General features: G+C 41.0%; 1 protein-coding gene across 3 annotated transcripts; it reads right to left on the bottom strand.

Annotated features, from left to right (window-relative positions):
• Positions 1-3,499: 3,499 nt before the first annotated feature.
• ENKUR (enkurin, TRPC channel interacting protein) lies at positions 3,500-11,925 on the bottom strand. Of its 3 annotated transcripts, XM_044425287.1 has the most exons (6): positions 11,798-11,925; positions 10,228-10,321; positions 7,679-7,824; positions 5,888-6,114; positions 4,571-4,717; positions 3,500-4,014 (listed from the first exon to the last, which is right to left on the bottom strand). In XM_044425287.1, exons 2-6 carry the CDS (start codon positions 10,302-10,304, stop codon positions 3,841-3,843), a joined length of 771 nt encoding a protein of 256 aa, XP_044281222.1. In that variant the 5' UTR covers positions 10,305-10,321; positions 11,798-11,925; the 3' UTR covers positions 3,500-3,840. The 3 variants fall into 3 exon arrangements, with proteins under 3 accessions (XP_044281222.1, XP_044281225.1, XP_044281224.1); XM_044425290.1 differs by lacking the exon at positions 7,679-7,824 and having other exon boundaries at positions 10,220-10,321; XM_044425289.1 differs by lacking the exon at positions 10,228-10,321 and having other exon boundaries at positions 11,798-11,916.
• Between the last annotated feature and the right edge of the window lie 172 nt (positions 11,926-12,097).

The raw sequence follows: 12,097 nt of genomic DNA, 5'->3' as shown, positions 1-12,097 counted from the left end.
AACCTCGACAGCCGAGGAGAAGAAGAGGAGGCGGCAGCCGGAAAAGAGGAGGCGGCGCCTCCTCCCTCCTCCTCGGTCGCGCTGGCGGCAAGTAGAAGGAGCCGCCGCAGGAGGCCGAGGCAAGGGAAGGCGCCGCGCACCGACGTGGCTGCTCGCTTGCGCTCCTCTCGGCACGCGCGGCTCCGCTGAGCTTTGCAGATCCGGCTTGGCTCCGGCGTTGGAGCTGCAGAAGAGGACTATCTCTTGCAAACGATTTCTCCGCCTCTCTCACACCCACACTTGGACAAGGCTTACGAAGAGCCGGAGTTCGCCTTGGTGGCACCCGTATCCCTCTCTCCGCCTGCTCGCTTTGCACCCCGTATGTTACTTTCTGAACAGTCCTGTGAAGTGACTCATTGGTTCGAGGTTATGGCCTGAGCTAAAGGGCTGGGAAGGGATTGCATTTACTACATTTATTTTTCCTCCAAGCAGCCCAAGGTTGTGTACATGGGCCCCTCCTCTCTGTTTTAACCTCACAACAACCCTGTGGGGTAGGTTAGGTTGCGAGTCAGTGACTGGCCCAAAGGTATCCAGTGAGCTGCGTGGATCTAGTCGGCTGAGTCCCAGTCCCTTGCTGAAACACTACACCACGCAAATTTCAACCTGGCTCTTCCCATGCCCATTCTCACACTCTAACCTATCTCCCTCAACCTGGCACCCTTCAGATGTGTTGTGACAGATGTCTTCCCACTGAAATCAATGGGATGTAAGTCAAACAAACTAATAGCTGTTTGTCTATTTATTCTGTTTATATCCCACCTTTCTTCCTTCATGGAACTCAAGGTGGCTTGCATAAGCCTCTTCCTCCTCTCAGTCTTATCCTCACAACAACAGTCTCTCCAACTATTACACAATTACTAGATACCACTTTGTCAGATAGTGAAGGCACCTCAGGATAACATTTTGTGCATGCAGTGAAGGAGACTCTAGTCTTCAATAGGGACTCAAGAGAGGCTTGTGCACCCATAGATGTGTTAGTCTTGCTGTGTATAGCAGCAATTCCCTGAAGGTCTTAAAGATCTATTAGGTATGAAGGGAGGTGGTCTAATAGCTCCCTTGGCCCCAAGTTGTTTAGGCTTTGTAACTTTGTAACTTAGGCTTTGTATGGCTCAATAGCTAATAGGCAGCCAGTGCTGACTTTGAATGCAGATGCAGTGTGAAAGTGAGCACTAGCTGCTTTATTTTGCACTAGGAGCAGTGTCCAAACCAGATGGAAGGGCAGCCTGACATTAAGTGCCTTACAGTCATCTAGCTGGAAGGCTAACAGGGCATGAACCACAGCTGCTAGGCTATCCCTACCCAGAAACAGGTGTAGTTGGTGCACTGATTGAAACTGATAATAGGTGCTCTCAGCCCTGAGGTAATCTGGGCCTTCAAAGGCAAAAATGCGTCTAGGAGCCCCACTAAACTGCGGAGGTGTTCCTTCAGAGCAAGTGCAGCTCTGCCCAGAACAGGTAAATCATCATCCATCAGGGAGACTTAGGCCAATTCCATCCCGAAACTAAAGGTGCACCCAGACTGGAATGGATGAAGGTAACCAGTTTCATTTAAGAATGAAATTTGCCTAAAGATTTGCCACCACCTAAATATTTAAGTAGAGCCTAAATACCATCCCTTAATATGTTGGGAAAAATTAGGTCATCCATTCTGTTTTGAAAGATGGATATTTATATTCCCAGTGTTGTAATATCAGGCTTTTAGCTATTAAAAGGGTGTGGGAAATCCAGTTACAGTAACTTTACCATAACTACCAAACCATATGTCAATTATTTAAAAGAATGTGTGTATTAGTAATTATTAAAGATCATAAATTAAGTTTTTCCCAAAACTTATGGGTGAGAAAATTGTTTACATTATTACACTTCCAGCAATGAACTGACTTAGACAAAAACTTATTAAAAATGATGTTACAGCATCCAATAAAGATGAAAGAAAAGTTTGTGAATGCTATTTTAAACAACAGATATGTTAATCAATGGTTTTGAACTGGAGTGTGTAGCTTGGTTCTCAGATACGGGTTTACATCTCAGTGTGAATGAGGCTTCAGTCACAGAGTCCATGTAGAAGAACCTGGATTCATTGTACATTTGAAGGAACTTAGGGTCCAGGGCTTAAAGAGTTTACCTGAAATCTTGGCGGATTGGTAACTGTGATAGGCCAAGGATTGAAGGCTCTTGTGTTTGTAACTGATGTGAGCCAAGATATGCCAAACTGTGACCAATTTTCCTTATAAAAACATATTGGAATTTGTTCCTAGTATTCTCTTCATGCTAATAAAAAGAAGAATTCTAATGAAATCTTAATCGTGTTTATTCACCTTTGTTGCTTTTGCTGTACTAACAGTGCACATGAGCCAATTTGAAAACACCGCAGCTTCCATTGCTGGCAGTTTTCACATATAAATATAGATAGAGCAACATTCTTAGGATTCTCGAAATGTATTTTGTCAAACTTCCTGGAGAGAGAATTGAATAAGAATGTTTTCCTTGTGTCTGTAGCACAAATGGTTTTCATTATAGCAACTTTTTCCCCTGTAATCAGCAGTACCAATGACCTTCATGAAAGAGTACACATCTGTTTTAAATGGACAGAGATATGTCTGCTCCATATGTTGATTTGATTGATGCTTCTATGTTCATCAAGGAGAGGAGAGCATCCTGTTCCACTGCTGTGTTCAAGGTCTGGGCTTGCCACACAAATCCAATGATTATGTAATGAAATTGAATGGTGGGAGATTTAGGACAGATAAAAGGAGGTCCTTCTTCACACTATTTAAATGATGGAAATTGCTATGACAGGATAGTGACAATGGCTTCAAATGGGGTAAATTCATGAAGGAGAAGCTACCAATGGCTACCAGTCCTAATAGCTACGTATCACTCCAAGCACAAAGGCTGAATGCCTCTATATTATTTGCTAGGGAACATGAGCGGGAGTGTGCCCCAGTTGTGCTCATGTCCTGCTTGTGGACTTCTCATGCAGGCTTAGGTGCTTGCGAACATCTCCTAAGTGTTTATTAGACCAGTGAAGGAATACAGGACTGGGCAGATGGGCCTTTCATTTGATCCAGCACCAACAATGCTCTTGCACCAACCAAGCATGTTCTGATGCTCTTAATGTAAAACAGGAGGTCTGGTTTGACTGCACCATTTATAATTGAATGTAGCATGAAGAGGTGTATTCAGCATCTTGAGAAGTACTTTCACCATAACTGCACAGCAGCCTTCCCAAACCTGGACTGTGATTCCCATCCATTGTCCAGGTAGCTGCTGTTCCTACAAGCTGTTCTGCAAAGTCTTCCACAACTCATAATGATAAAGGTTAGTGTTCCTTGTTCTGCAAGCAATTGGGCAACCACTAGCAGAACATCAATTATTTTAACTTCTCTGCTGGCATTATGTTGGATATAACCCATTATTTAGAAGCAATCCATAAATATAAGGGACTTCAAGCTTTAAGGTTAATGTCAGCAACTCTTTATTATCTCACAAATCATTCCCATTCTCTTTCTACTTAAACATCTAGTTGAATTATCACCATACATGATGTTACATTTATAAAAACAACCAAAACATTTAAAGGTTATAATAATATAGCTAACTGAACAACTTGGGGAAAAATAATATTTATTTGAAAAAATAGATATTTTAAAAAACCTTTAAAAATGTAACATATGGTTAAATTCTTAGATACTTGTTAAAATGTAAGTACTTTTCTACATTTGGATATATAGGCATTCTTGCTTCCCTACTGATAGTAAACTTTTTTCCTATCTCATAATGCTTTTTTCTAATGACATCTTCATTTGTTTGCAATATAAATAACCTTGTGTTTCTCAATTGTCTGAATGTCATGTTCCAACTGTTTCATCTGTGTTTCCAGCCTTTCTTTGTGAAGCTTCTTGGGTATTGTATCTATTTCTACTGAAAGGTTTTGGAAAGTCTGATGCACTTCTTCCCAGTTCTTCTTCAGACCCTGTATAGAGTATAGGAAAAGAACATTAGATGAAGATACAGGAAGGATGCCATCCTGTGCTCATTAATCTGAGAGTAACTCAGAATGGCTTACTTCTGAGTACACATGGATAGGACTAAAGTGTAATAGCACAGTCCTATACATATCTCTTCCTGTAAGGCCCATTGAACAAAGTGAGATTTACTTCAGAGTAAACACGAATAGGATTGTCCTCACAACAGTATTTCCCCTTCTCTCTAATATTAGGAAAAAGAGAAATAGGCCACAGATTTTCTTTAAAGTCAGCCAATATGCTGTTAATTTCAGTTATCTTGTATAGCAGCCCACTAATATGAAGTCATGATGAGCATGACACAGAATCTACTTCATAAAATGGACATTGTAACACTTACTGAAATTTCTGTTGCATCTAATAACTGACTCAATCCTACATATAACTATTCTACAGCTCCATCTAGTGAAAAGCAGCCCATCCCCAGTGCAGTTTTCTTGCCTGTAGAGGTGTACAATGTGTTTTTTATTCATGAGACTATCTGATAGAAGGCAACCCAAGTACCTCAAGAACATTTTCCCTCTCTTCCTCGGTGAGCCGTTTCATGGCTTTTTGTCTGAGAGTCTCCTTTACATAGGCATCATACTCCTCCTGAGCTCTCTTTGCTTCTTCATTACGTTTAGTTACATATTTTGGAGTAAGACCGTAATCCTAGAAAAAAAGTGTAGTGGGCAAATATTCATAAAAAGGATAGAAATATGTCCCCCATATTTTACAGAGAAAGGGAACTTTCATCTAGTGAAGGTGTCTCCAATATATTTTCCTTCTGCAGACAACTCAAGACCAAATGCACACAAGGAAGAGGCATCGGAAAACTCCCAGGACACCCAAGGTTTGCAGGGGCCAGTTCCTCAAAAACCAACAAAAACTGAGCATGCTCAGTTGTCACAGACTGTGGACTGACAGCAGCGGAGAGATCATAATAGCATATCCTGAAAGAAAGCAAAGGAGTATTCCACACCAGAACATTTTCTTGCAGCTGTTTCTTGTAATATTAGTAAGACCACCTCTCAAAACCACAGCATTGCTTATGAAGTATCCATCGGGTCTGCCTAAATCAGGGGAGGACAATTTGCGGTCCTCCAGATACTTGGCCCACAATTTTCATGAGGCCTCCCTAGCACATTTGAGGTGCTACAATGCTGGAAGATTTAAACCAAACCATCTGGAAGCCCTTAAGTTGCCTACCCTGGTCTAAATGAAGATTTGCACAAAGATGTTGCCATATATTTTACATACATTTATTCAGTCAGTTTCACGTATACAGAAATTCTCTAACCAAAATCTCTGGAAGTGCAGACAAGAGACTGTACTCTCACCATGAAATCCTATATATGTCTACTCAGAACCACTAAATTTAACAGCGCTAACTCCCAGGTATGTGGCTATACAGGATGATCCAGTCCATTTCTGATGGCAGCAGTACATGCAGAGGAGGGGGACTGCTAGTATAGGAATCTTTTTGCTTGCATGGAAGTAGATCTGGAGAAGGACTGGATTGTTTCCTTATCTATAACATTTTCACAGCTATGATATTAAACAGCTAAGACTACAATTCTAGGAGTAAGTTCCTCTGAACATAGTAGGTTTTACCTCTCAGAAACATGCACGGGACTGCATTGTTTAGCATCTGATACAAAATTCCATACAAAAATATTCTCATGGCTACTGCATTTTTACTAAAAAAAAGATTACTGGAAACAAATATTCAACAATTGGAGACAAGACCTTTTAGATTTTCGGAGTATAGAAAACTCGGAGTATAGAATTTTTCCAGCATATTCGCAAACTCCATTATATTGGGAGTATTTATAAACATACCTTTTTCTTGAGGTATCTTGGAACGAGTCCTGAAGTTTCAAGGAGAAATTTGTCTCCTTGTCGCCTGTCCACACAAATAGGTAGAGGTTTTTTAGCCACTCCCATGATAACATTAGCTGCATTTGAGCTTATGAAATTCTTTGTACATTGAATTCCCATAAGTGGGACATCTGTTCTTTTGGGCACTGTTGGTTCTATCATTTTCTTTCTGTCACGATCTTTTTTCCCTGTTTATTTTTAAAATAAAAATGAAACTAATTTCAAAATTTCCAATATTGTATGTATCCCAAAAACCATCCAACTCAAAATGAAAGTTGTAAGTTTCTCTTCTTCAATAGATGCCACAGGATCTCATCAGACTTACTAAACCTTTGCCTATGTTTCCACAGTCACCTTTAAACTCTTGATTTTCTCAGCTCTTCCTCGATTTTCTAGTCCTACCAAACACTGATTGCTTATGACACCACACATCAGAAAGGTTATTACTGGGAGCAGCAGAAGTAACAAGTGATGCATAATTCCAGAAAGGTGACATGCTGTGAATGAGACCTTTTCTGAAAGCCAGAAGGTAAGTTAGGATCTCATCATTTTGGAGAGAATCAAAACTGTGTGAAAGTACTCCATCACAAGGACTAAACACACACACACACCCCTATATAAACATTTTAAATGCCCTTTAGTTCTGCTCATGATTTTGAAGAAATGGCTCAAGATCAGAAACATCTGGAGTCAGAATACTGAAGGCTTCTGGTTCATGGAGTCACAATGCTATTATTTCCAAGTTATTTCAGGTGGTGAAATGGGACTTGGCACACATCCCTAATTCATGGGGATCATTTTTGTGAAAACTAATGGCTGTATTCTGTAATTTTTTTCCTTTTTGGGGGGTGGCAGTGGCAGCAGCAGTATGTACATTTGTAACCAAATACTTCCATTTTAAGAGTGAAAAAGAAACATACATTGAAACCTCCATTAACTAAGTAAGCTTTCTAAAGCATGCTGTGAATTGGCCTATTTAGTCTTGCTTAAGAAAACGCAGACATAACACAATAAATGAAAGCAAAACATTCTCTGTTTGATGTGCAGCCAGAGCAGGGGCAAAAACTAGACATCCAAATCCACAAACTTGTGATAATATTTCATTTCATGGATTATATTTCTATACCACCCAACAGCCAAAGGTTTCTGGGCAGTTTACAGCATGATAAAAGACAATACAAAATCTTGAACATTCAGAAATTTGAAAAAGTTTAAGAACAAGTTAAAACCAATTATCAATGAAACTACTAGGACCTGAAAAGAAACGAAATGGCTTGTATGCTACCAAATGCCGGGAAAGTACTTGCTCCTGAAATGATTACAGTGTTGGTGCCACACTGGATCTCACAGGGGAAGACTGTTTCATACTTGGGGGGATTTTCAATGAGGATATGGTTTTTAATGGTAGGCATAGAGTAATTCTACAGGGTCTAGAATCCTCATCCCTTGCAAACTCATGTGACATTGTGGTTAGAAAAGCAGACCATAGCCAGAGAGACCTGCATTCAAATACTTACTCGGCTAAGGAGCCAGAGAGGTGACTGTGGGCTAGTGATCATATCTTACAGGGTATCTGTAAGATAGGATGAGGAGAACAGGATGAGGAGAAAGGGAAAGATTTCTATATATGCTGCCCAGGGTTCTATGAACAAAATCAGGATAAAAACCATATAAACATCATACATTAAAGAAGCAAACACAAAATTGAAAAATGCCTTCAAATATTGTTATATTGTTTTGCTAAGAACGTACTCTTTGGTAATTTTGGTTCCTTTGAATGTTTCTGAAGAAAGTTCTTTGGAGAAGGCACTTGGACTTTTGGTGGTCCTATGGTTTTCCATGGTGCTTTACTTTGCTGTATTGTATGCTTCACATATGGTTTAAGTGTCGATACATATCTTTAGTGAAGAGAAAATGTGCAAAGAATATTTGAAGTCAAAGAGAAGTTGCAAGTACCCCCTTTTTACCTCTCAAGGTTATTGTGCTCTTGAACACTGTGCCCCAATTCACTGCTGGTACGGTCTCCACCACTGTGCCGCTGCTAGTTTCATAGCATTTGCAGGGCCCACTCTGAGTGCAACCACAGTGAACACTTCTGAAAGAAATTCTGGAAAGATTTGTTTCTGAAATGGGTCGTGGCAGTGGAGTTCCCTTATGTGAGCTCCATTGACCTGTACCATTCAGAAACAAGCATTTCTGTTTGGTTATGATTGCTTCAGGAATTACTAGTTTCTCAGTGAGGCAGCACTAAGTCCCTTGATCTAAAAATCCAGTTAAGGGTGTAAGTTTTTCAGGTGAATATTATGGCTGAACTCATGTGTGTTCAAAAACAATAGTACCCATGGATTGTTTCATACTGCACATCTATTCACATCTGAATTAGCAGTGGAATAAAACTGAGCAGAAAGAGGACATTGGTAGTGTTTGTTGTAATCACAGAGTTTATCGTGTATTTCATCACTTAATATTGAATTTGATCCATAGCAAATTTTCTCCCTCTGTTCACAATGACTTTGTTTTTTTAATGTGTGTAAAAAAGTTATAGCATTCGTCTGAGACAGTTAAATTACACTTTAGTATCAATTTGTCTGTTATTAAAAATGATGCATCTATCTTATAACTGTGCCATTAGTGGTTTGGCAATAAAAAGACATAGCCACACTGATTTTGTCTGAAGTGTTGTATTTAATCACGCATTCTAGCCTTTTCCAGCGATTCCCAGACTGTGTATCAGGCACACCAGTGCATTGAGTGAAAATGTGAAGTGTTCCCTGAAAAATTGAGATGAAGAAAAGGGGAGGGTAGTACCAAAAACTAAGAAGCTCTCCCTCCCAAAAGGCAAAACCTTGAAATACTGAGAAATAGAAGTGTATTCAACAGTAAAATGCCTATATAAAATGCCTGTTTCATTCTGTAAGACCCTCTTCAAAGATCTGTGATACTGCTTTAACAGGGAAAGGTATTCTTGTATCCCCAAAGAAGGCATTACCACCACATCAGACATTTTATAAGGACAGAGTACCATCTTGTAATATTCTGCTTTTCAGTACCTTTTTTACTTCCTTAATTTTTTACATGTGTTGGATAAGTCTATACCTCAGCATTCCTTGGACTAGCACTTCCATGGCTCTATCAGCCAGCCTAGGGACATAAGGAAGCTGCCTTGTACCAAGTCAAGCCACAGGGCCCATGTAGCCCAGTATCAATAGGCAGAAATGGCTCTCCAGATTATAGGCAGCATTCTTCCCTAGCACTACTAGGAGATGCTGAGGGTTGAACTTGGGATCTTCTGCACCTACCGTACCATATGGGCAGTATGAATCAGTAGAATGTGCACCTGCAGAATGGAAAATACCTGAGGTCTTTGTTTTAATCCCTTGTTCCCTGCAAAGATGCTCACCAAACAGGGAGAATACGCAGAAACAAAACCTAAAGAGAGTACATTTTTATTTAATGACTAGTCTTGTTTGTTTTCTCCAGACCTTGGAGAATGAACCCTGCAAACCCCCAAGGGACTTCACAGTCACTCAATTCTGTTTCCAGTAAAAACTCCAATGGTTATTGCTCATCTTCAGGGGGTGCATTCATTCTTGACCCTTTGTTTCTAGGCCTGTGAAGCTCCTTTTCTCAATGTAAGAGTGCAGGTTGGTACACAAGCTAGTATGTTTAAGATGAAATAAGAGGACTGATGCAATGTATATGGCTATCACAAAAGCAATGATAGGTTTCTGCATCAAGGGAAAGCAGTGGTGTTTCTCAAGCAAGTCCCTAGTGGGAAAGATGGGTTCTCTGATCTATTACCTACCTTTCCCCATTTATTATAGTACTTTTCCAGTCAGGATGGGCATCAGGGGCTGGGATACTGAGGCAGCTGCAAAGTTTGCAGGGTATCAGGGTTCAATGCTTGCCCCAGAGCAGGAGATGGAAGTTTACTCAGACATCCTTCTGAATTCTATGGGATTTACTCCTAGGCAAGGACATATAAGGTGGCAACCTTCATCTCTGTCAGTGCATAAAACTGATTCCCAAAGAGTGAGCACTAAAATGCTCCCTAATTTTACAGATAAATGATTTATTGAGTGCTTTGTAAATTAGCAGTCTACATTCCATCAAAGACCAGAAAATGTTGACCTGAATGTTGCTCATATCAAGGGCTATTATATGATAGGAGATTGTAAATCAATTTTCTTTTAATATATGCATTATTCTTAACACATTCCACAGGCAAAAATACATAATTGACTGACAAGTGCATAGTTTTGTCAGAACTGTTTTCAAGGCAAATGTTCTTACCCCCATACCTAGGTGCCTTGAAAGGCTTCTCTACAATCTCAGGCAGAAGATTGTAAATGCTCTCCTCGGTGCATAGTGTTGCCATCTCCACACTGATAAGGTCTGCAGATAATTTAGTTTACATTACTCAGACAATTAAGTGAACCACCCATCACATTTTCCCATGCAGAATACATTCTGCCTCTCCTTGCTCTAGTTTTCTCCCCCAACTCCATATCCTGCCCATTTTCTTTTCCTTCATTTATAGCCTACATTTGCTTCATTCATGTTTTCATCCTTTGCTCTTGACTGCTGCTCTTTCTTGTTTCTCAGCCACTCCAATCCCTTTTCTGTCTTGACGTCACTTATTATCATCCTCACCCTCTTCTGTGGGTTTGTACAGATGACCCTTTACAAAGAACAAATTGGTCTATGCCAAGCATATATAACCTCTTGGTAAACTGATCATCTGTATCATCCTCCCAAGTGGTAAGAAAATCTTACTATACTTGTGCACCTGGTTGAGAAATTTATGTAAGACTTAAGGCAACTCAGGGAGCAATGGCCTTGGGGCTGGCTTGGCTTCATCAGGGATGGACAAAAGGTTGGCAGGGATCTACTGGGTGGTTTGAAGTAGATCAGCAAGGGTTTTGGATTCCAGATTGTTTAATAATAGCAGCAACAAAATGACTCCCACTGTATTATATTGCCGAAATGAAATAGTATGGGGTGGGGTCTAACTAAGGGCGGATACTTGTCTGGGAGCAACTGCATGCTTTGTTTAGTTTTGGTACTCAGAACAATGCCCTGGTCTCAGGACTTTTTAAATTCTATGTATATGCCTTTTGCACTCAGCTCTGGTTGTGGGATCACAGTGTTCTAGTAAAAAGCAAAGCAGATCCAGTAAGCCTGAAGTCTGCATTCCCCTGGTCAACACCATCTCGCCTAGTACAGAAGTGCAATGTTGCAGTACATGTAAAAGTTAACATCTGAACAGTTTCCAGAAATGTGAATGAGTTGTTAACTCAAGGGTAATTTGTATGCAAATAACGGGATCAATGGTCAGCTGAAAGAATTTCCCAGGTAACACAGCTTTGTACTGGCGAGCCACTGCCCTTCAGGACAGGCAATTCGGAGAGATCAGCCAGTGCAGTAACTCAACATAAGGCAGTTTCATTATGTTCAAGTTCGGGTGGTGCAGGGGTTATGCGTATGAAGTTACCGAAACTCGAGTTCAAATCCCCACTGAGTCACAAAACTCAAAGCTTAAGCAAGTCTCGACGTGCACCACCTCACTCTCGCTCTGCAGGATTGTGAGGGTGAAATGCAGAGTTGGAGAAAGAACAATAGAGGTGCACTGAACCGGCCGCAGCTCACTGGAGGAAAAGGAGATAAATGGAATAATTCCAAAGAAGCGGTCGGATTCTCTTCACCTTTGGGCGTAAGGGTATTTCGGACAATCCGCTTGCCTCCTAGTCTCATGCCTGCACTCTATACCCACCCAGAGGCCCTCTTCGTTCCCTATCCAGAGTCTTCCCCGCCAGCCATTTCTCCCCAACCGAGAGTTCCTATCACCTCCCTGGCTTCCGCTCTCCTCACCTTCCCCGTCCCTCTCCTCGTCTTGTTCTTCTCTCCAAGTCCCTTTCCGATCTCATTCGAACCTTGCCGTGTCTACGGCTTACAATGAGCAGCTACATAACCACTGTTTGGTTACTCCTGGAAACAAGTGCTTAGCAACGTTTATCTGTGGAACGTGAGAGCAGCTTTGTGACGCCATTTCCGGAGTCTTGCCAAACAATGAAAGGAGAAAGGAAAGCATAGAAGGGGAGGGAGACTACGTAGGAGTTATGCGCAGGCGTAGAGGGAGGATGACGCTAGCGGATCAGAGAGCGAGCAACC

The sequence above is a fragment of the Varanus komodoensis genome, unplaced genomic scaffold (assembly GCF_004798865.1).
Source record: "Varanus komodoensis strain SLA01 unplaced genomic scaffold, ASM479886v1 scaffold15, whole genome shotgun sequence".
Taxonomy (NCBI): domain Eukaryota; kingdom Metazoa; phylum Chordata; class Lepidosauria; order Squamata; family Varanidae; genus Varanus; species Varanus komodoensis.
The sequence above is the reverse complement of the archived record's forward strand: the minus strand, read 5'-3'. Positions and strand labels throughout refer to the sequence as shown.

Bases quoted from the DNA above. Each gene is read 5' to 3' on its own strand.
- ENKUR (XM_044425287.1), bottom strand. From the start codon at position 10,304: ATGGCAACACTATGCACCGAGGAGAGCATTTACAATCTTCTGCCTGAG. The intron at 7,825-10,227 runs GTATGGGGGTAA...TCTTCACTAAAG, and splicing joins AAGCCTTTCAAGGCACCTAG to ATATGTATCGACACTTAAAC. The intron at 4,015-4,570 runs GTACTTGGGTTG...TACTCTATACAG, and splicing joins AGAGGGAAAATGTTCTTGAG to GGTCTGAAGAAGAACTGGGA.